The 24284-nt window shown below is 48.0% G+C and overlaps 1 protein-coding gene across 1 annotated transcript; it reads right to left on the reverse strand.

Annotated features, from left to right (window-relative positions):
• Positions 1–451: 451 nt before the first annotated feature.
• Positions 452–18432, reverse strand: LOC127461082 (cryptochrome DASH-like). Its single transcript, XM_051768384.1, is given in 15 exon segments — positions 452–663; positions 1896–1953; positions 1955–2070; positions 3004–3123; positions 5945–6102; positions 7135–7194; positions 8458–8537; positions 10052–10141; positions 11750–11823; positions 13844–13932; positions 14760–14908; positions 16350–16480; positions 16818–16911; positions 18026–18198; positions 18307–18432. Coding segments are annotated over 15 exon segments (1557 nt in total). The 5' UTR covers positions 18364–18432; the 3' UTR covers positions 452–555.
• Positions 18433–24284: the final 5852 nt, after the last annotated feature.

Consider the following 24284-nt stretch of genomic DNA (forward strand, 5'->3'; position numbering starts at 1 on the left):
AAATTATGTAAAAATGGCCAGGGAACCATTTTAAACTGTTTTGACACCAAGTACAAAGCACAATTCTTGGCTGTGAACTGAACACTTTCCAGCTTCCAGACTGGCACCAAAAGCAACAGGGTGCTGTGAAGACTTCAGGGAAGTTTTCAAGAGGAACATACTGACTCTCCAAAGTATTGCAGAAGACACAGTAAAAGAACATCCTCTGTCTGTGGATCTCTGTGGAAATGAGGAAAATAAAATATTCTGCTAGCAAAACTTTTAATTGCACAACAATTTGTTGTTTTAAACCTTAAAACCATGAAAAATTAGCATAAGAAGGTTCAGTTCTGACTGAAAACCTGCCACATAAACCATCATCTCCAGTTTGTAAGAAGAGGTGCTGATAGACAACCTCCAAATACCCACATCCAGAGGGTGTCCCAGGGGACACTGGACAGGAGATTCTGAGTTACTTTACTGTGGCCAGACCCATATCATAGGTTCTTCAAGGACATTAACCATTATCCAGGCATCCTGAGCAGCGAAACCTCCAGCTGAGTGCTCCTCCAGCCTTCAGCAAACATCTTTCTTGCGAGAGAAGTAAAAATCTATCCCTCTGTCCTTGTGCTGCGCTGGCACCCGTGCAGGTCCCCTCCTGCCCCTGGGATGGGGACTCCCTCCCTGTGGCAAATGAAACATGAACAGGGAGAGATTTACTGATGTTTCAGAGTGAATCTGGTCCCAAAGCAGTGCTAAAACGCAGGAAAGCGTGGACAGGGCGCTTCTGCTTCCCAGGTCCACTACAAAGGCAGGAAAGCCCAACAGGCACAGCTCTAGGTTTGGATTTAGGAAACCAGGGTTTCTGGTAAGGTGAGCTGGAAAAGCTGATAAAAATGGAACTCTTGCCTGGCAGAGGAGCTTTTTGACTTCCAGTTTCATCACTGCCTGAAACCAGTGTCTCACCAAGGAGCTAATTCACAGAGTCCCTTCTCTGATCCCAGAAGGTCAGTAATCCAGGCCCTCCAACAGCATGGCCGAAGCAGAAGGCTTTGCTTCCACTAAACTTTCCACTCTTGGCAAAGGAATCTGGCCTGAAAAATTTGGTACTGCACCTTGGGATTAAAACCTGAAATGGAGACATGCTTCATTCTTCACTGAACGTAGTATGACATCTAAATTTGAGCCTCCACAAAGTATCCTCACCTGGGAGGAGGCAGGGACGGTGCAGAGGGGGAAGGCAAAATGCTGAAAACTCCTTGTAATACACAAGAATTGGTTACATCCATTTCCTTCCACACCCAACTCCTCCAAGAGCAGCAGCCCAGGCAGCAGATACAAGCCTTGACATGCTCCAGGATCAGCATCTCAATCTGTCCCTGTTCTAAAGGGGAGATACACCCAAAAAGCAAAGTGCAAGGGCCAGTCCCCATAGTTACAGGTCTTCTGACTCTAGTTTGGGTTCACTCAAGCATGGCAGGAAGTTGGTTGTTCTTCCACCTCCTGAACACAGAGGACAGTGAGTTGGCTCCTTTCTGTCCACCTACATCAGGGGGTGGTCAGGCTATGCAGGCCTTGGAGATTCCCCATCCCTCCCTGCTGGCCAGTGGAAGGAAGGATGCTCTGAAGGACATGCTCTGGCTAAGCCCTGCTGACTATACAAGGCTGATGGGACAGAGAAGAAGCTAAAATTTACATCATTCACCACAGCAGGTAGGACAGACAGAGCTAAATAACCCTGGCTGCAGAGTCCCTGTGCAGAGCTGGACCACTGCTGTGAGGTAACATGACTTTGCATTAAAACCATTTTTCCCTTTATACCCAAGAGAGAAGAACAGAACTCACAGACACTCCTACAGACACAGAGCAGCCCCCCTGGAGCCCTCCCACCCCATCCCAGCCTTCCCAGTACTCACAGGCCTCTGGCTGATGTATCGGCTCCACTCTGGGGCTGTCACAACTGGCTGTGGGTATCTCACCTAGAGTTACTCCTGCCTGGGAGAGAGCAGCACTGCTCAGTGCCCAAGGGCTGTGGATATCTGCTCCCTTTATGCCCTGTAGCTCTGGGACCCACAGCCGGACGTAATCCCCCTGCAAACAGAACACACGGGACAGGATCCATTCAGTAACAACCTCCAAGTGCTTCCCGGCAAGGATGTTTCTCAACAGGAAAGGGAGAAGCTGGATTTCCAGGTAGAGAAGCATCAGTTACTTCTGACAACCCTTGGCCCCTCCTGCATTAGTGCCTAAAGAGAGACTTGGATGCTGGAGTTCTCCCAGGATCACTCTGCAGGCAGAGGAGGGAGACAGAGGTGCATTTTTGGTACTGTTCACCTGTCCTGTTTAGGACATCCTGTGATGAAGTCACTCTCAAAAAGTTTCCAGTGACTGAAGGAAATTAGGATGACTAGCTCAGCTGCACATTCCTGTGTTCCTGAATCTCTCCTATTAACTCTACTTCTGTGTCTCTTCATAGGACTAGTTTCAGATTTCTTGTCAAATCCTGCCAGCTACAGTGCTGACAGGCAATAGTACAGCCTGCCAAGAAGCTAAGGAATAGTGGTGGGAGCAGGCAATCCAGTATGTGAGCAATTTATCTGCTCCCACCACTTAGAGAGTCAGAGGAGTCACAGGTTTAATCTACTCTCCAGCACCTCCCAAGGAGCAGCTCTGTCTCTCTGGTCCCTCCTGAGTTCTCCAAGAAGCTGCTCTGTGCTCAAGGAAACGTCTGTGTGAGGCACTGATGGGATGTGGCTGTGACCCAGAAGAAATGGTGATGAAACACTGAACACACAGACCAGGGCAGGGAGGGTGTGTGAAGCACCAGCCTCCCTGGGGACAGCAGCAGATTGTCAGCATCACATCTTCCTGTGCACAACGAGGAACCTGCCTGGCTGTTGGCAAGGAGACACAGAACTGCTTTTGCAGCAGTAGCCACACAGCAGATTGATCTCCTCTGCTCCCTGAAAATACCACCTGTCCTTCACTGCACTGCCCGTTGTAAAACAGCCAAACAAGACTTACATTCCCATCGTAATCCAGGCCTTGTTTAATCACGTTAAACTTCCTGTTGTCCCGTGGGTCGTTGCCAATGCCAGCACTGTATAACCAGTTGCCATAATTGCTACAAACATCGTAATCCACCTTGAGAACACAGGGAGAAAACAGTGAGAAGAGGTGGGCTGGCCCTCAGTGAGTCTTCTCTCCCCGTCCACCCCTTAGCTCAAGGGAAAAATTCCTTGAATGGCAATCACCCTGGGGTGGTCAGAGCCCTCTCAAGTTGTAGGTACAGACATCTGGCTGCTTTTTACACCTGGGATCAGCTTCCCAGGTCTCTTCACTTCATGGTCCTTAAGTCAGTGAGATCTATAAAAGTCTAACCAAAATCTCTTTCTCAATTTCCCTTTTTCAAAGAAAATCCTTCTCTTTCTGCCCTCATCTGGCAGACTTCACAACAACAAGCCCTAGATTTTGTGTGCTCGTATTCTGAAACAGCAGCAGCCCAGAACATTTCAAATATGAGAGAAAATCCTTCCTGACCAGTTACCCAGACACCACAGTCTGACAGAATCATGACAGTGTGTATAAAGATGCAAACAATGCAAACACTGCAGTTTTCTCCCACTTTTCTCTCATCAAGTTATTTCTCATCTAAGCAAATAAAAAGCTCTCAAGGATGCTCCTGTAAAATGAAACAAGGCTTCTGGAACTGGCACAAATGAGAGCATAACATAGTCCAATCCAAGGGCTCTTCAGCTGGGCAGCATGGCTTAAATCCAACACCAAGAGCTTTCCAGCTGTAGGACAATTCCAACCCAGCTCAGGAGGGGAGTGGAAGTGATAGCAAAGAGGGTGTGGGATCTCTGTGCATTCCTAGGAGGGGTGTCTGTGCTGCAAAAGCAGCAGCTGTGGCAAAAAGAGCTGGCTCAGTGCTGTTCTCCCTTTACTGCAGTCACAGCAACAACCAGTCCACACAGGGATTTTTCCAAAAATCCCAGCCACTCCTTAAAGTGAGGAGCTCAATGCACCTGGATGGCAGAAGGCACGGGAAACAGGCTCTGCCAAATTCCCCTTTCTCTGCAGAGACCCTGAATGCTGGGGTCAGGGTGATCAGCAGCCAGCTTTGCTCCCTGTGCTCCAGGCTTCCCCTTCCCAGCAGCACTTCCTCCAGGCCGTGAGATGAAGGGAAGAAAGATGCTATGGGAGGCCTGATAGTGTGATTAACATGCAGGAAAGCCTGTGTGGGAGGTAAGGGCAAATCCAAGGGGGACTGGAGGAGGCAGGCTCATTTCCCCCTCAGCCTTGCCCCTTCCTGGCATTCTCTTCTGTTTGTTTCTCTGCCTTTCCTTGGGGCCTGACCCTGGGAATGAAATCAGTGAAGTCAGAGCTGAGATATTCTCTGTCCAGGACATGAGAGGTCTCTGGCCTTTCCCCTGGCTTCAGTGGGTTGCAGAGAGCTCGTGCCTCAGTCTCCCTGCCTGTCTGGTGTGGATGGCACACACAAACACTTGGTGGGCCTTTGCTGGCAGTAGCAGGGATGAAACAGGCATTGCTTTTGCTTTTAAGAGGCAAGTGAGACCAATTTCAGCTCTGTGCTGGCCTCTGCCCTCCTACAGCCATGTCTCCCCCACCAAGCTGATGTGTCCTGTAGGCTACTCTGGGAATGCCACCAGGTTACAGTAACAGAGCTGGACACAAGCTTAAAGGATGGGACAGAAGGGCACAAGGATCAGCCTGTGCCACACCAATCTACAGTGGCCATCAGCACCTGGGGCTTCTCGAGGTGCAAGGGCCAGTGCAGAGTCTAAATCCTGCTTCCAGCAAAGCTGTTAACATCCATGTCTACAGGAATAAATGTAGGTAACATAGGGAGAATCCTTCTAGTATGAGACCTTTCAGGTCTTCCTCACTTATGGAATAGGACCTGGAAGGTTCTTGCTCTTATCTGGAGAAGCATCATTGCATGCAGCTTCTGGAAGAAAACTCCTTCTGGAAGATCCTGAAGTCATGCACAGTGGTTTTGTGCCAGCCCACTGCTGCTCACAGCACTGGCATGGGAAGAGCACCCAGATCTTCCTCCTGAAGCCAAAGCCATGTCAGAGCCCAGCTCCAAGGAAGCTCAAAAAAGAAAAAAATAAATCTACATTCACAAAAAAAAAAAAGCTCTTTTAATTGCAGATAATGGCAAGGCAAGCAGGCTTTCTCTGTCCCTTCAGTACTCCTAGTGAGCAGAGTTCCCTGACCACCAGTAGTCTCTTGTATCCCACACACAAGGTCTTTAATTTGAGGCTGACGTGAGTATTTGGCCTTTTTCAGTCAGTACCAGAAGGATCTATGGGGACTGAGGTCAGAGAAGTGACCCAGCCATTTAACTGAGCTTGCACAGCTGCTGATTGATATATGAGACAGGAATTGGTGCTCCAGTTGGCAGTAACTCACCAGAAAGAAGAGGGATGCCTCTGGCCAGGGTGGAGCTCTCTGGAAGCTGATCCAGCTATTGTCCACACTTGCCTGTTCTTGACTACACAGCTTCCCTGTCCACAGCAATCAATGCAAAGATGCTGTGCCAGCACACATTTCTTTTTATGTTCTATTTCTGGGCTGCCCTCCTCCCCAGCCTCTGCGGTGGCCAAATCAGAGCATTGTTAACATAATTTATGTTTTGAAAGTTTTCTCAAGTGTGACAGATCTCTGGCTAAAACCCTGCGAGGAGGATCGAAACTATTATTGCAAACTTCCCAGCTACATCTTGGCTGATGGTAGCTTCACTGTGGCAAAATTCCCTTTACTTATGCGAGCTTTGGGAAGTTCATACCCTGCAAGCAGCACATACACGGACTTAGATCAGCCTGAAAATTAACGATCATCTCCTGTATCATTCCTTGTTAGTCAGAGCTGTCCTCCTGCCTTCTGCTCAGGGCAGGGAGCACCAACAAGTCTGGGTACACAAAGGGTTCAGTCCTACCAGCAGGTATTCAAACCATTCTGCCCCCATCCTCCAGTCCAGGCCCAGGTCCTTGGTGAGGAAGCTGGCGACGTTCTGCCGCCCTCTGTTCGACATGAAGCCTGTGGCACTCAGCTCTCGCATGTTGGCATCCACGAAAGGAACCCCAGTCTTGCCCTCTGTGGAGACAAAACACAGTGCTGGGACACGAGGACATTTTTGGGCACTCCTAAAACAACCCGTGGCCCTGCATTCACAGCCCTCCAAGTGGGAAAGACGGTGCCAGTGCACAGTGGCAGGGTGGGATTTCAGTGAGGTTTAGCCGGGGTGCAGCCACTAGGACCCACTGGAAATTAAATGGGAAATCATACTGAAAGTTGAGATAAGGAGAATTTTTGGCAAGAAAAAAAAAAAAGCAAAAAACAACAGTACGGAAAAATCTCAGACTGGAAAAGCAATCAGGTGGATTGCAGGGAATTTTGCAGAGTAGAATATACAGACAACAGTGAGATGGGCCAAGAACAGAAAGATTCTTGACAGGTGACTAATGGAGGGATGTACTGGACAAATCTCCAAGGATTAGTATCTGAAAAGTAGACAGTTTGTCTATTGTTAAGGAAAAGACTTATTGTGCCTGTGTGATTTATTGTATCCTATGTGCAAATGGATACACGTGGCACTAACATGAAAAAAGAAATACAGGCATGTATTTCACTAATTCTGATGCTTCAATCTGTTAATCTCTCTAAGTTTTGAGATCTTATGCTTGCTATTCATGTTACAATATAAAAGCTAAAGAAAAGGCTGTGGGATTACAAAAGATGTGGTTACTTCTAAGTTTGCTTTAACCTTGTAACCAAAACCAAACAAAGAACCAAATGTAGCAGGCATGGCAATCTAACATTGATAAGGAGGGCGGGTCAGCCTCTGTGTGACTAAACAGAAGGGACCAGCAGGTGACAAACACTCCCCCTTGGGCAGGAAAACCTAACTGCAGAACCTGGCCACTCATGACACCCTGTGGTCCTGCTCCTGTACGGTGCTCAGTCTGGGAAGGGAAGCCAAGCATCCTGCACACGCCCTCACACACTGGTGGTGCCAGCTGAAATGACAGCTCCCTGCAGAGACCCAGCCGGCGTCAGGGCACGTGTGAACACGCAGGCACGTGGAAGCCAAAAGCACACCCAGCCAAACCTGCGGTTTCTACTGACCTTTCCAGCAGTCAAAGAGCTGAAGGTCCTTTTTCCAGGGTATCTCTTTACTTTGAAGCCCTGTTGAGAAAAATAATGAACTGCTGATGAAGAAATAGTGACGCAGGCAGTTACTCACACAACAACACAGCCTGAGGCACCTTGGCTGACACAAGGCATAGGGTAAAGCTCGTCCTCTCAGTGTTATTATAAAGAAACCTTCTGCAAGGGTTTAGAGACAACCCATTCTTCCTTCTAAGTGTTGCAAAGGGGTATCTTTTATATACAGAGGATGCTCAAGCCCTAACAGATTTTGATTATTTCTTTTGTTGATGTTTTCTTTTTTTTTTTTTTTTTTAATTAAAACCAACTCAGACTTCACAGGTGGCAGGAGATAAGCTCTGGCCCAAGACAGTATTTTCTTGTTCAGTTTTACTCCAGGACAACGTTTATGTGAAATCTGTTTCTGTAGCAGATACTAAACCAAGAATTACCTGGCAGAAGCCCCAGGCAACACTCTGCCCCTGCAGTGGGATAGGAACAGATGAGGGAGATGATTTAATGTCTGCAGGATCCAATGGCAATTACAGCCTTCTGTACAGTGGAACGGAGGCAGAAGGGACAACTCAGCTCTAGCTGCAGATATCCAAGGTCAGGCTCACCACTGGCTTCCAGTGCCATTAAAACAGCCTCACAGGCCTGGCAGATGTGACACAGGCCCTGAGGGAGATGTGTTCCTCTGCAGCCACAGCTGGATGCCAGCATCTGACCTAGGGTATAGAAAGCAGTGCTCTCTGCTTAGGTACAGGCAGCTACATCACCTGGAGAACAGCTCACCCAGCACAGGCATCACCTCTTAGGGTTTCCTGACATATGGGCTGGATATTTGTGGTTGCATGGAGAGTTCAGACCCCCAGTTCAGGTGCAGACTCCTGCACATCAGTCACTGGGGCTGGAGCTGAATCTCACTCTGATTCCTATGTAGTGTGAGGCAGAAAGAATATCTGGTTTCTAGGGATTCACACTCCTGGGTCAGTTCCTGCTCTGTCCCAGATTCTCTGGTGAATGTGGGCAAGCCTGGAGCCTGGATTCTACCCAAAGATGCAATGTGTCTGGAAACAGCATCTTCACTCTGATTGTTCTGCTGTTTCCCACAGATATGTGTTAATAATCCTCCCTATATCAGGTGTGGGGCTCAGTGTTTGCAGAGTCTTCAGCACCATGGTGGTCACACCACTGCTTTGAGAAGAACATTTGTACAACTTAATGGCAGCAGCCCATTCTCTTACTTTCCCTGTGGTAAGACTGCACTTTTCCTCTCCAAATACAGCGATCCACACACACCTCTTAGGGAGAAAATCCTCCTGCCATACTTCAGGGCCATGAACCGAAAGTAATCCCTCCACAGCAGCTCAAACAGGACCCTGAAACACAAAGGGTCACTGTGGGTCAGACAAAATTACCGAATTGGGATTTTCCTTCCACAGCACCCATCATTAACACCATGAGGTTTATCCACAATTTCACGGACCTTCCCACAATAACAGTTCTTTCCCAAGCCTACTTACCTGGCTTTGCAACTGGGTGACTACAGGGAAAGCAAACTTTGCATGAATCACCTGGGAATCTTCCCTTAGCTCGAGTGCAGGAGCAGAATTTCAGGAAATGTGTTTTTCATCCATCCCTACTGGGATGCAATCCTCCAAAGAGCAGGGTGAGGGCCTGATTCAGCTTCACACTTCCTCATGAACAAGTGTGTCAGCACATTCCTGAGAGCTTTGCCTTGATTTAAGCAATAACCTTTGTGAGGGACTTAAAGACACCTTTCAAAAGGGGTTGATAGTGCTCTAGCTCGTGAGATCAGGTGACAGTCCCACCTCAGCCTCTGAGGCCTGCTTCAGCTCCCTGGCATACTGGAAACATTCTGCTCAGTTCATGTTTAGGCTGATAAGATCTTTCTGGAAAATCTCATTACAAAACAAGACACTGCCCAAATGCTAAAAACTGGTGTCATAATGCTGAGGTTCAAGGAGTCCCTCATGTGCAGCCATCACGACCTGTACTTTACTGTACCATTGTCTGCAGTGCCTGGGAGCTTGACAGATTCATTTTTATAATTATTAATCACTTTAAAATGCTAAAATCACCACGGCACCCCAGCTGCCAGCAGGCTGGCTATTAGATGGAAAAACATGAGTATGTTCATTTCTTGAAATCTTTCCTCTCTTAATTGTCTTCTAAGAAAAAAACAACCCCAAACACACACTTGAAGAGTGTTGATATTTTATCTGTCATTTGAATTTTAAAGAAATTGAGTATTTTGGCCAGAATTGTTGGCAATGTTCTGCCCGCTCTTCACCAACCACTGTGCTGTTTGACATATTGCAAATGTAACCAACCAATATGAATATGCAGTTCTAGAGTTTGCACAGACTTTCTGGTTTGGGTTTTTTTTCCCATCCAGGTCTAGTGTTAGGCCAGGCTCTAACATGAACCTGCTCCTCCATGAGAGTGCTTTGTACAAGTCACACAGTTGCTGAGACTTTGGAGTGAAACTGCTCGTATCCTTGATATGAGAAACCCTTTAGCTTTTATTTGTAAATCATTCTTTCTTCTCATCTAGCCCATAATAACAATACAGAGACAGATGGTGCTGATTTACTGAGATCGTTTTTAAAAATCATAAACCACAATTTCCCAGCAATAATAATGACAACTGGCATCCATAATCTCTACTTGCAAAGTGCCTAAAGCCTCTGAGTGTCAAAGGCAGATTAATAAATCCTGAAACAGAACTGCAGTGCAACCCAGAGGAGCCAGGCAGCAGGCACAGGAAAAACAAACATTAATTAAGGGGAGTTAACAAATCACTCTCCTGTGTGTGAGATGCTGGTTTCCTATTCAGAGAAAACAACATGCTGATGGTGCAAGGACATACCAGTATGTGCTCTGATTTGCTGTTCTCTCTCTTTCATACTTCTGGATCTGCTCATAGATGTATCGAGGTGAGATGCAGCCCAGCGCCAGCCTGAAAGCAGAGGAATTGTGTCCTGAATGCCATGCAGGACTCACAGCTCAGAGGGAGTGGAGAGGCAGTTTTGTGTTGAGTTGTTGTCTAAAAGGTTTTGCTGGGTTTGCAGCTCTGCCCCAAACGGCTTTAATCAAGTTCTGCAACTTCTTTGCAACTCCTCCAGAGAGAGAATCCTCTTCCAAGAAACAAAATCCTCCCCTTCCCAGCATATGGCTGTTACAGGAGCCTCCAAGCTACGGAGACAAATCATTTCACACAAGTTTGACAAGTTTTGCCTGAATGATTTGATCAGCTGCTGACTTAGTGCACCAGTGACAAACCCAAAGTGGATCTCAAATGCCAACCTCTGCATCACCTGTCCTCCCTGTCCTTACACTGCAAACCTCCTTATTATGTGCCAGGGCTCCTTTTCCTGCAGAACCTCAACGTCTTATCTGAGCAACCACAGAAGGCTTGCTGAAAATCTGAGGCCAGGCAGGAAACCTAGGGAATCAAACCCCACTCTGGCATTTCAACTCACTGGGCTCCTTCCATTTGTTTCAAGTAAGTCCTGTGCAAGACAGGAAAGAGCTTCCAGACTCCAAATCCATCATGCAGGAACAACTTTTACCTTGATTTTCCTAGAAATGCATTTAACTGCCATTTCCACTATGGCTGGTGGAAACATTTGATGTTCTAATGAATTCTGGAGAACAGGAAGAAAGAGTCTGAAGAGTTTTTTCTTAATTGTTGTCCAGTTCTGACACTTAGAAATGGCCAGTACGAGATGGGACTGACTGGCTGCAATCTGAGCCACTCTGATTTTGATTATCTGACAGAGGAACATTTTGGGGCAGGCAGATCTGGACTGTCTGCTCTGGGCAAATGGCCAGCTTGGAAAAACTCAAGCAGAGCCACAAATAAACCTGTGCAGCTTCAGTGGTCCTGGGATCCCGACTGGAATTCTGAAGCGCCACCAGATGGAGCCATCCACTGCAACCAACAAAGCACAAAGCTGGGTGAAAACAAGAAATCCTGACCTGTAACAGCCTCAGAAAACTGTTTCATATCACAGTTCTGTCGGGACAACACTCCAGATGCTCTCAGCTTAGGCTGAACTGGGATCTGCTGCTGCAGTTTCAGTCTGGAATTAACTCTGCCCCTTCCAGCATCAGAGACTAAACCACCTAACCAGGAGTCAGCAGAGATCCTTTTGCAATAGGAATAATCAGAAGTGTCTCTTCTACCCACAGAAGAAGACAATGGCAGTGAGGTGAGGTGACTTGCCCCACAGTATTCAGGAAACCAGGACTGGATCGAGTTCTTCTACAACCCTCTTAACACATGGAAGCTGTGCTGCTTCCCTGCCTGCTCCCAACCACCCCTCACGCACAAAACAGCGTGAAGCCAAAGGCATGAGTCCCTCCTGTGCCCTGCCCACATTGGTGGTCCCAGCACACAGGGCTCTTGGCACAGTTCTGCTACAGTGCAGCAGTTCCTAATTGCAGGAATGTTCCCAGGGAACCACACCCAGACCCCTACCCATGCTCAGTAGCACTCAGCAGACAGGTAACATCAGTTTGGGAGGGGAGCAGAAAAGGAGTTTTCCACAACAAAAATCTTTACCATGGTGCAAATTTGGTTGAGTAATCCATTCCCACCAGCCCATTCCGAGACTCCTTGTAAGATGCAACCAGGTTCTGTGCCAGCAAAAGAACAAAAGGTTTGAACACTTTACAAACAACCTGCTAAATATGTTTTCTCTCCTTCTGGAGGCAGAGCAATCTGGTAGGGCTGGGCTCCCTCTCATGGCTGCCTGCAAGGATTACACAGCTGCCAAATTCCTGCCTCCAGCGCACAGGAATTAATCAGGCCAGCAGTTTTCATTATAGCTGTGGGATGTGTGTCACAAGCTGTGCTCCCCAGTTCAGCCTGGAGCACGTTTCCTTCCACAAGCACTGTGCACCTGGTTGTACTTGCTCCCTGCCCGTTCCCATCTGACTCTGGATCAATAATGCACTTCCAAGCCCCAGTGGAACTCCATTGTCCATGTGGTTGCTTGTTTGAGTTTGAGAACCTGAGTCTGACAGCTCCCAGCACTCAGGTGCAGGAACCCACATTTACAGCAGGGTGCACATCTTCCATTTTCTGAGCGCTCCATGGACAGTGCAGGGGACACAGGGAATCCAGATCTCTCCTCGATCCCCTTCACTGCACAGGTTACAATTGCTAAGGGGCTGTTCTACCTCGCTGGGGAACACAATACTTGCATTACAAAAAAAGAAGGAACAGGTTTTCCAGCACTGGTTGTATTAATGCTTGACCAAGAGTAGAAGCTGTGCATGCCTGTGCTCATTTTGGCTGGGATGGAGTTAATTTTCTCCACTGTAGCTGGTCTGGGGCTGTTTTGGATTTGTGCTAAAAGCAGTGCTGATAGCACACCAGTGTTTTTGTTATTGCTGAGCAGGGCTCACACAGCCTCAAGGCCCTTTCTGCCTCTCTCACCACCCCACCCTGAGTAGGCTGGGGGTGCACAAGGAGGTGGGAGGGGACACAGCCAGGACAGCTGATCCCAACTGGCCCAAGGGGTATCCCAGACCATAGGATGTCATGCTCAGCACATAAAGCTGGGTAAGGAGGAAAGGGGGATGTTTGGAGTGGTGCCTGTTTGTCTTCCCAAGTAACTATTACACGTGGTAGAGCCCTGCTTTCCTGGGGCTGGCTGAGCACCTGCCCACTGATGGGAAGTTTTAAATGAATCCTTACTCGGCTTTGCCAATGCAAAAAGCTTTTGCTTTCCCTAATTAACTGTCTTTACCTCAACCCACGACTTTTCTCAACTTTTACCCTTCTGAATCTCTCCTCCATCCCACTTGCAGGGACTGAGGGAGCAGCTGCTTAGGGCTGTGCCTCCTGGGGTTAAACCAGGACAATGATCCCCAACAGCAAAGGAATGCAGCAACTTCCTCAGCACAGCACAAAGGATGCCCTGAAGCACTGGACACAGCACAGTTCCTAACCCATCTCAGCCTGAGAGATGCTCCCCCCTTTATCCACAAAGCTGGTGGGGTCTGATGCTGTTGGAAATCAGCACACGTGTCTTTGAATTCACACAAGGCAAATTTAAGGCAGTTCCTCAAACTAGGCCAGGAAGAAGTCCAAAAACTGGCTGCACAGGCAAAATGCAGTCAGCAGCAGCTTCACTCCACCAAAGCAAGGGAGCAAGAAGTAGCTGTAATATATTGGCTGCAAGTTTTCAAAACAGACTACAGGAACCTCCAACTATTTATAACTGTGGGCAGAACTTGGGTTAGTTGTTCCTCACCCCAATTGCAAGTGCAGCTCCTTCAGGCCACTTTTCACTCCTCCAATATGGGGGAACTACTTCGCTGATCACATGGGACATGAGAAAAGGCAAATTGAGAGAAAGGAGCTAAAAAATTTTGTCCCAATTCCCAAAAATTAACGGAAAAAAGAATTTCAGAGGGATGGCCACTAAACTAGGTTCCTAAGTATTTGGCATACATTCCCAGTTCCTGGATGACTTCTTTTTGGTCTAGTTTGCCTCTCTGAAAAACTGAAATAATGCTATTTCTCTGCTTTGCAAAGTGTTATACAGGAGCTAAGGAAATATTGTTAGGAAGTGAAACTGCAGCCTCACCCACTTGCACAGCCATGTGTACAAGGGGGAGGATGTAGGCAAGGAAATGCAAGAGTTACCGTGTCCCAAAAATAATATTGCAGTCTCATTAAAGCCTGGGTCTCTCCTCCACTGCAGGGGAAGGCTGTTCGTGGATCAGTTACAGGATCTGCCACAGAAAACACCATCACATTGTTACCCCCTTGGAAAGGTAGGGAGCTTAAAATCTAGGGATGTTCAGCAGTAGGAATGTCTGCTTTTGGGACATAAAAGATTGTGTGGTCTTCCTTTAAAATAGGGGTCACATCAAACATATTAAAAAGCACTAAGAAGATGTTTTCTACCCAGCTGCAGGGCACCTCCTCCACAGGGGATTTACCTTGATTTGCTGTATGAGTGGGCAGAGGTTTAGTTACAGTTGAAAGGGCAACCACTGCCTCCATGTCTTGATTCTCAGAAAGAGACATATCATAGAATCACAAAATGGGTTGGGCTGGAAGGGACCTTAAAGATCATCTCATTCCATCCCCTGCCATGGGCAGGGACACCTTCCACTATCCCAGGTTGCTCCAAGCCCTCTCCAACCTGGCCTTGGACAGTTCCAGGGATGGGGCAGCCACATCTTCTCTGGGCAACATGTGCCAGGGCCTCTCCATCCTCACAGGGAAGAATGTCCTAACATCTAATGTAAATCTCCTCTCTTTTATTTATCTCCTGAGCACAAATTGCCTCTCCATATTTACAAGGAGACATCTTTTCTGTGAGAGAGTATGATGTGCAGTGCAAGATGTTTGGTTTATATTAACCACCAGATCTCAAGTGCAGCCAGTACAGGTGCCTACTTCACCTTGGCTGAATGTCTGTGTCCTGGGAATCTGAAGCAGCCAACTTGCTTTGCAAAACCATGTTTTTAAAAACAGGTCTAACCAGGATATATATAAGAACAGAACCTAGGTAGGATTTCATGGGAGCAACTGCCAAATTGAGCTGTCTTACCCTTCTGTCCGAAATCCTCCATTGTAGGGATGCACCCTTCTTCCAGCCCTGGAGCCAGAGGCTTTAGCTGCTCTGCCATCCGCAGGGCTGGCCGGACCTTCGCCTCAGATTCCACCGCCCTTCGGAAATGGGTGTAGACATCAGGCAACCTGCACAGGTGACAGCACAGTCAGGTCTCTGCAGGGTGGTTTCCCCGGCCCCTGCACACAGCACTCACACACCTTCCACAGGGGGAGGATTAGCATTCCAGGCTGTGCTCCCCTGGGGCAGAGCACAGGTTTGTGATACCTCTCTATCCTGCCAGGCACAATAGAGGAAGATGCCCATGGGGCTAGCAGCCTTCAGAAGTTCAGCCCTTTGCCCAATTGCTTTCTGCTTCTGATGCAAATTGTGCCTTTTCAATTTAAGGCGTGTCCATGAGGGCCAGATTTCTCTCACCTAACTTCTGATTAACACACAAGGTTGACCTCAGTGTAAAAATCTGCAACCTCCTGGTGCCTTTTCAGTCAAAGGAGAGAAAAAGGCACTTTCATGGCCTGACTCTTCTGCCCTATTTTATACATTTTCTACAGAATACCACGGATCACTTACAACTCCATCAACTACACCCCATGTGACTACTGAGGGAACCATGAAAGAGTCCACAGGCAAAGGGCTGTTGTCATAGGCAGATGCATTCAGTCAGAGGGGGTAATGGAGCAATCCAGGCCAGTGTCCCAGGAGTGTCACCAATAGTGGGCCAGCAGGACCAGTGCAGTGACCATCCCCCTGTACGTGGCACTGGTGAGGCACCTCAAATCCTGAGTTCAGCTCTGAGCCCTTCACTACAGGGAGGACATTTCGGTGCTGGAGCATGTCCAGAGAAGGGAACAGAGCTGGGGAAGGGTCTGGAGCACAAGTCTGGTGAGGAGCAGCTGAGGGAGCTGGGGGGGCTCAGCCTGGAGAAGAGGAGGCTCAAGGGGCATCTTGTTGCTTCCTACAACCTGAAAGGAGGTTGTAGCCTGGAGAGTCCGTCTCTTCTCCCCGATAACAAGTGACAGGACCAGAGGAAATGGCCTCAAGTTGTGCCAGGGAGGTTTAGATCCGATATTAGGGAAATCATTGAAAAGGTGATTAAGAATCCCACAGGCCGCCCAGAGATGTGGTTGAGTCACCATCCCTGGATGTATTTAAAAGTGTAGATGTGGCACTTAGGGATAAGGTTTAGTGGTGGCTTGGCAGTTCTGGATTAATGGTGATCTTTAAGGTCTTTTTTGACCTAAATGATTCTATGATTCTATGTCACAAGGATTTTGAGGACTGCAGACTGAGTATCCAGACTGTGCTGGTCCAAACTGCTGGAAGGGCAAAGAGAAATCAGTCCTCAGTAAATGCTCAAACACACACCTTGGCTTTATGGATATTGAAGTGGAAATCCTGCTAATGCAGAGGGATGAATGTGCCCCTTCCCCTCGATGCACCATAAACACAGATGGACTATTGGGTCCCTTCTCTGTGGGACCAGATGACTGGGAGCCCTCCTGAAGAGTTCATTGGAGTGAGAAACAAGTGGGACAGTGCAGGAGTCAGTGACATCATGGAGCAGCCCACCTGGCAATAGGCCTGAAGGGAAGGTCATCCCGATGATACAGCGTGGATGACCAGAACGTCTGAACCTTCACCCCATGCTCCTTACACACCTGGCACAGCCCCTTCTCCACATCCAGCTCCTCCTGCGTGGCCTAGGGAGATCAAAACAGTGAGGCCAGGCCTGCACAGCCCCAGCTCCCATGTGCACACAGACCCTGGTCCCTTGTCCTGCCCTCCTCCCTCATCTCCACATTTAGCTGCTTCCCTCTGGATGCACACACACAATCTCTGAGTCTTGCCCAGCAAGGACTCCCACCCAGAGCCTACACCATCCCCATCCCAGGAACTATCCAGTTTCCCCAAGGTTAACACCACCACTGCCAAGAAAGGCCCTGAACACACAGGATCTGCATCACCATTTGGTTGTGAAAGAAACCTCTGCAACCTAATTTTATCTTTTAAACTATGTCACTTCAGTATTTCCCTTACCTCTTCGTGGAAAGCCACAGCGCTGACAGAGCCCAGCTGAGTAATCAGATCGCGGACCACATCTTCTGGCTTCCCCTTCCTCACAACCAGGGTACTACAAACACAAAATATTGGCCTGAGTTGTTGTTATTTATGTGTACAGGAGGTCCTTGTCTGAGCCCAGGCAGGCACCCGTGGACTAGTTCTCTACGGAGCACAGACCCAGTGTGGAGGCAGACAGGCAGGATTTGACTAGCCTGCATTTTTTAGGAGCCAGTGAACAGAGCTTGTAAGCCTCTGGGGCTTAGTTTGTGTCAAACATATTTCTGACACTCTGGATGCCTTAGAAAGGATCACTGGGCACAAAGCCAGGCTGTTACCTAAAAGTGAATCTCTTCATCCTCATACACCAGTGATTGAAGAGCTGGCTGATGTGACTTGTCCAGGTTGCCCAGAGAGGTGCCAGGTGCCCCATCCCTGGAAACATTCAAGGTCAGATTGAGCGGGGCTCTGAGGAACCTGTTCTGGTTGAAGATGCCTCTGCTCATTGCAGGAGGTTGGACTAGATGACCTTTAAAGGTCCCTTCCAACCCAAACTGCTCTATGACTCTATGATCTTTTGCTAAGCAAAGCCAGATGTTACCTGGTAATGGATTCTTCAGGCCCTGGTCTACCCCAGATATGGTTCTAAAAGCATAATAAAGGAGGCTCCTCTGGAGACCCCCTTACCACAGTGCAGCCTACCACAGACTGAGTTTAGAGGGACAGAGCATAAACAGATGTAACTCTCCAGTCTCGCAGGCCAGAATCCATGTTGGTCAGTCTCAAGCCAGCTCCTAGGGAAAACTCCTAGGGACAAGAAAGGACACATGCCACAGTCATTGCCTACATCTCAAAGGCTGCCATTCATGTCTCCAGTTGTCAAGGCTCTGGACAAAGCACTCAAGGGTGACACCCATCTGTGGTATCTGATTTCGAGAAAGCAAAAGCCCACATAGCACAGCCTAGATGGCTCTTTGTTCCCTGTGCAGTCACCACAGCAAGTCATCTGAACAGTGGCTACATAAGGGACCTTGCTGTACCTAACAGAAGGGCTGTAGCTCTCAGAAATAAACCACCATCAGAGCTCGGAGCACCGCACATGATTTGACTCAGAGTACAGGTATGTGTTGAAAAAGAGCAGGAAAAGAGAAATATACGTGTTATTTGCACGGTGCTTTCTCAACTACCTTCCTTTTTTCTTGAGCGTTTCCCTTAGATCCTTCACACTTTCCAGCAAAAACCGGAGCCGGTGGGGCCCTGTCTTGGGGAAGCCGAAGCAGTGGGTGCCCAGGTAGTGCCGCGGGTCGAAGCAGTAGAGAGGGATCACGAAATCTGCGTTATCCTGAGCCCAGTGGAGCACCTGGAAAAAACACAGAGAGGGCCGTGAGAGCTGCCGGGGGCGGGATGCGGCGGGCATCTCTCCCCATCCTGCCCACCAACGGGGCTATCCCCACGGAAAATCCCATACCTGGTTATCGTGGGCGCGCAGGTCGCAGCGCAGCAGGCAGATGACCACCCTCGACATGGCACCTCGGGGTTAGTCCTGCCTCTCCCGGCTCGGCTCTGCCCTGCGCCCGGCCCGGCTCCGCGTCCCTCTTCCCGGCCCCTTCATCCCGCCCCGCCGGGGAGGAGCCGCCCTGCCCCCGGCTCCCTGTGTCCGCCCCCGCAGCATCCCCGTGGGACGGGCACGTCCCGTCCTGCATCCCGGGAGGGTGGCGGGACCGGGGCGAGCTCGTATCCCTCGGTCCGGGATCCCAGCGCTTTTCCTCTCACCGGAGTCCTGCCCCGGCCGGGCGCACTTATTGCTGAATTGGCGTGGGGTTTTTTTTAACCTCGAAAATCTCTTTTGTCTTCCACACATCAGCATCAGGAGGTTGTAGCCGGGTGGAGGTCGGTCTCTTCTCCCAGGCAACCAGCAGTAGGACAAGAGGGCACAGCCTTAAGCTGCGCCAGGGGAGGTTTAGGTTGATCGTTAGGAAGTTCTTTACAGAGAGAGTGACTGGGCACTGGAATGGGCTGCCCAGGGAGGTGGTGGAGTCACCGTCCCTGGAGGTGTTTAAGAAGAGACTGGATGTGGCAGCAGTGCCATGGTCTAGTTGACAGGACGGTATTAGCTCACAGGTTGGACTCGATGATCTCAGAGGTCTTTTCCATCCTAGCTGACTCTGTGATTCTGTGATCTGTTGCAGCGTGGCCCCGTTGTGCTGAGGCTCAGCCGCTGTGACACCGACCCTCTGCAAGGGGCAGCACTCGCCCAGCTCTGACAGTGTTGTTAGTGTTTATCCTTCAAATGCCGAGGCTGCGATAGGATGGCCACTGGCACAGGAACCAGCTTTGCAGAGAGCTCGTCACCTGCTGACCGACAACGAGTGAGCTGTAGATTAGCAATAATTAGCGTATTTAGTTCTCACCAGTGAGAGAAGAGGCTGAAGAGGCTTTGTCTCATCCTATAGTTTCCTTAAGCTGACACTGGACACCAGGGATCACACATCCCTTACTCACTGAATTGTCCCTCGGGATCCTTTTTTTTTCATTCAACTACTCTCATAAGAGGAAACCAAGCGCAGGAACAGGCTACCCCGGGGAAGTGGTGAAGTCACCATCCCTGGAGGGATTTAACAGATAACAGATGTAAATGTGGTGCTCAGGGACACAGCTTAGTGGTGGATGTGGCAGTGCTGGGTTAACGGTTGGACTCCATGACCTTCGAGGTCTTTTCCAACCTAAACGATTCTACGATTCTATGAAATGCTTGGCTCAGAGGTCTCCAGCCACATGCTCCCCTTGTGTAAGTCCAGTGGTTCTCCTGGGGTGTGAGAGAATGGAGAAGGGGGTTAAAATGTTGCAGTAAGGAGCTGGTGATGACTGAGGATCCAGATTTACAGAAATTAATTTCTGCTGCTCATTTCAGTTCCTGAATTGCTGAAGTGGAGCTTTTGGTGGAAGCACATGGACTCTTAGATGCTCACCAGAGGTAAGATGTACCAGTGGGTCCTGGGGAGTCCTGGCTTCATTTCCATCTCCTCCAGACCAGCAGGTCCTCTGCATGCAGTCTGCACTGGCTGGCTGTAGGAAGTGATGCTGATTCCCTGTGTAACCCACATGACACATCATCTCCTGATTCCTTTTCTGTGCACCAAGGGCTCCTTTTCCTGGCTCAGCAGCTGCAGCCCACTAAGAACCAGTGAATCATCCCAGAGGACTCATGTTTGGTAAAAGAAAAGTAGAGCCAAAACTTTGGGCTCATGGCCAAGGAAAACACGGTTGCTGGCTTGCAGTTCTTAGAAGAACAACATGTCTCTTTATCATATTAGAAATATTGAAAAAAAACAACAACAGTTTATAAATCTTCTCTGTTTGCCTTCATTTGCACAGGGACAAACAGTGCAGTTGGCTTTGCTTTTGTTTGCAGTCAGGCTTCCCCCACAGTGTCTTGGTTGACATTAAGCTGGGCCAAGTCTGGCAGTGATGACATCCTCTTGTAGCTTACTCAGAGCTGCTAGACAGCCACCCACTCCAAGAGGCCTCAGTTAATGGGTAGAGAGAGGTGACCTACTGCCTGCAAAGGGGCTATTTCCCATTGGCAAGGAGGGCTGGTTGCCACTAAACAGAAACCTTTGCAACCTAAATGAAGAAAAGATGTGAAACTGTTGATATGTCAGTGAAGAAACAAAAAAAGTTGGGTGCAGCAGGAGTGGTAACAGAATCACCAGTCTGTCTGGGTTTAAAAGCAAGCAAGTCTCTGCCAGCATTTGATTTGTACAGATATAAAGGTTGTGAGATGTCCAACACCACAACAGACTCTGCACCAACAGGGCTGTTAAATGTGATGATCGAGGCAGCAAGAGTGGGCAGGAAAAACAGATGTCCCTAAAGGATGGAGAGTTTGCTCAGGCCCAGAACCCAGACCTTACACCCAACACTACCCTTTCTGTCACATGGCTGGAGGTTGGTTTTATTTCCTTTGCACTCTTGTAGGAGGGTACAAATCCTGTCACACACTCGAGCCAGTGCTTTCTGAAACAGTGCTGACCACATCCACTCTGTACTCTACCCTGATAAGAAAAAAGGTTAGTTCTTTTACTTACACAGTTGCCAGTCCCTGCTTCTCCGAGGCCTCGTGAAATCATCCTCTGAAAATAAGTGTAACAGGGGTGTTTTAGGAAAAGCAGTGTGGGCAGGAGTACTTTGTTCTAAAATTAGAAAGCAGGAGACCTGGCATTGTGAACTGCAGGCTCTCCAGTCTCCGTGCCTGGATTTTCCATTCAGATGAAAACAGTCAATGAGAACAAAAGCTTTCTTTTTTTACCCACTGGCACCTGTCTCTTTACTTCAGGATGGTGTTCCAGCTTTCCATTCTTCATTTGGGAAGCAGAGAAGCTTTGCCTGCTTGAAATACCAGCAATCTCTATGCCAGTATGGAGGCAAACAAGCTTTCCACTGTCATTTTTGTAAAGTATCCTCCAAGAGCCAGCTTCCTTGCTGGAGTCCTGAAGTTAGGGCCTGGGTTCATAGGACCTGGGGGGAGATCTGTGAACTTTGATGAAGTTACACAGGGGCACCTGTAATAAAAAAATTGAACATTCATGGACTATCCAGACCTTGGGGGAACCTAGGGACCAAGCTAGACAGTATCTAGCAATTGCTTCCTGCAATGTGAACAGCAGCATGTGAGCCCTTTTTTTCTCAGAGACAACCTCATGGGATATCAGGTCTTGGGCAGATCCCAACTCTCACAAGTCAATAGTCATCTAGTGATATTTTTCCCCTTGCTGCTTTGGGTGTCCTTGTCCACTCCATAAAGACATTTACTGTTTCTTGTTTATTCCTGCTGTTGGAGTGTCACCATCAGAACTCCTGTCTTGTCCTGTCCTGTCCTCTCATCTCCTCAAAGTTTTGGTTGTATTAGAGGCTCACATTTGATGACCTTCCCCCAGGACAATGAAGTTTTTCTCTGCTGGACCGCTTGCCTCCAGCACTGCTGTGTCACCATGTCACCAATTAATGCCTTTGACATGTCATCCATCCATGTCCATGTTCACAAACATGTGCCCAATTTCATTCATGTGCATACCCCCATCTTCATTCAGACAGTGTTTCACCTGTCTAAAGTAACAAATTTGCCTGAATAATTTCCTCTTTCATTTTGGAAGCAAATCCCAACTGTTGCTGTCTCTGTGAGAACGACACTTTCGCATTTAGTTTGTCATGCATGAAAAGTTTGACATCACTATTTGATGTTTTACTGAGTCTCCCTCTGAGCCCTTCACAGAATCTTGAATCATGTCATCGTTAGTGGTTTTCATAAAAGCATAAAACCTCCAGGATCAACACATAGTGCAGCACTGCTCGGAGACAGACTAGTGATTGTTACCACTCCTGCTGCACCCAAGCGTGTGCTCTAATGGCTCTTTGCCTGTGACAAGTGCAGTTTGAATAGCCTGTTAAATCCTGTCCACCAGCACCAAACACCTCTCAGTTTTCATGAACATCTGATGCTCCACCTAGATCTATCTTTCAGCCTTTTGAACCATTACTAACAATGACAACCTGTCTTTAATGCCAAGATCTCCCATTCCAGAGACAGTGCTTTGATGTTTTGACTGTAAATGACTCTGCACTCTCTTTCCTGGTGGAAGCAGAAGGACATAGCCCTGCTCCAAGAGCTCAGTTCGCTGCCTGCAGAAATGCAGCCCCTCTTTTTACGGGTCAGAGACTTTTCCTTGGTGTTATTTGTCACGCCTTCTGGTTTGGAGGGGTCTTGCCATCAGATGTAGTGCAGGGACCATCTGGCCTTGGTTCTGCTATGATTGTCCTTGTAGGAAAACATACAGACCGATTGCTCTTTGTAGTTCAGCTTGTGACCACTATTCATTAAATCTGTCATTTCCTCTTCTGCCTTTCAGCGGTATTTCCTCCATCAGGAACCTAATGACTCTCTGCAAGCTCTCATCCACCTACAATTACTGGACCTGTCTAAAGCTTTGCCAAGTGGCTTAAACAGTGTTTAATCTCTGGTGTCAGCTACTGCTTATGGCTGTCTTACAGGTTCGCAACACACTCACACCTGACTTACATTATACCTTCAAAATGCTTGAAAAAGTATCTACCCAGGTAAAGGATCAGACATATATAACTGCAGCTGAAGTAGCTTAAGTGTACTCACCTCCTTGGCTGATGTAATTCAACACAGCTAACCAAGGACTTATTTCAACCCTCCTCATTTGACTAAAAATCTCTATTTAGGAGGCTTTTAAAGCAAAAAACGAAACTGTGGGTTTGTGGTCACAACTAGTCCTGCTGGGAACATCATGCTTGTGTTGTCTTCTGCTCCGTGCTTCTCCCTGTGTTCTTGGAACAGACCATTTCAACTCTTTGCCTACAGCAGAATTTATTCTGCTGTAAAATGGATGTAACATCACTTCCCTACTGCACAGGACATTTTGAGTGTTGACTGCCTTCATATTTGAGACCCATCTCTAGCAGTGCAAATAAAAGCACAGAATATTCTAGAAAATAATATTTACAGAAGGGTAGAGTCAAACCATCTTAGATATTTAAAAACACAGATCCAAATGTTACTGTCCACTGGGTTAAAACAATAGTCACCAGGCCACTTATGACAGGCAGGCTGTGACACAAGGACAAGAACTGCAGTCAAGGTGAGTTTGGTATCTACTCAGCTCAAAGGCATTTCCAGAGCAGGTATTGGCACTGTCTGGAGTAGAAGAAGTTTGTTAGAGTTCTGCCACGAATGCTGAGGAACAGCTGTCCAATACATCATTTTATTCTTCACATCCACTCTAGATAGAGGTTGTTTCATGTTCAGTTTTCTTTTAAGGAAGCAGTAGTTTAGAAGGCATTATTTCTGGGAATCATACAAGCACTTTTTCTGGGTAATCACTATCAGAAGGAAGTGCCTTTATAAGGGGCCCTGTATAGGTTTGACATCTATTAGAATTTTCTCATGGAGACAAATCTCAAAGTCATGCCGGTCCTGCTGCCACCTCCTCCTTCCCCTGCAGAAAGGAAGGTTCCTTGCTGGAGACAGGAAGAAGATCCAACATCAACCAGGGATGTGAAACATTGGCCTGCAGGCTCAGAGAGCTCAGTGTTGCTCCTGCAGGTGACACTGGCATCATGCTTTGGCCACGTGTTGCCAAGGAGAATAGAAATCAAAAAAGAGTCGAGAGAAAACCTTTCACTTTCTTCACTCCTCCCCAATTTGTATTTACTGTAGTCCCCACCAAACTATACCTAAAATAGCTTTTGTCTGTTGCTATTTAGCCATTTAGGTCGGATCTACCAGCTGCATGAACTTGCCCCTATTGTACTATTGCAGTTGGACTGTTGCCATCCTCCCCCCATGGGTTTTCTACAGATCTATATTTCAAAGTTATGGCTCTTGCAAAGCTCTGCTGTGTGAGTTCAGGCAGGCTAAAAAAA

This window comes from Manacus candei, unplaced genomic scaffold (genome assembly GCF_025592945.1).
Source record: "Manacus candei isolate 608988 ecotype Guabito, Panama unplaced genomic scaffold, ASM2559294v1 h1tg000094l, whole genome shotgun sequence".
NCBI lineage: Eukaryota > Metazoa > Chordata > Aves > Passeriformes > Pipridae > Manacus > Manacus candei.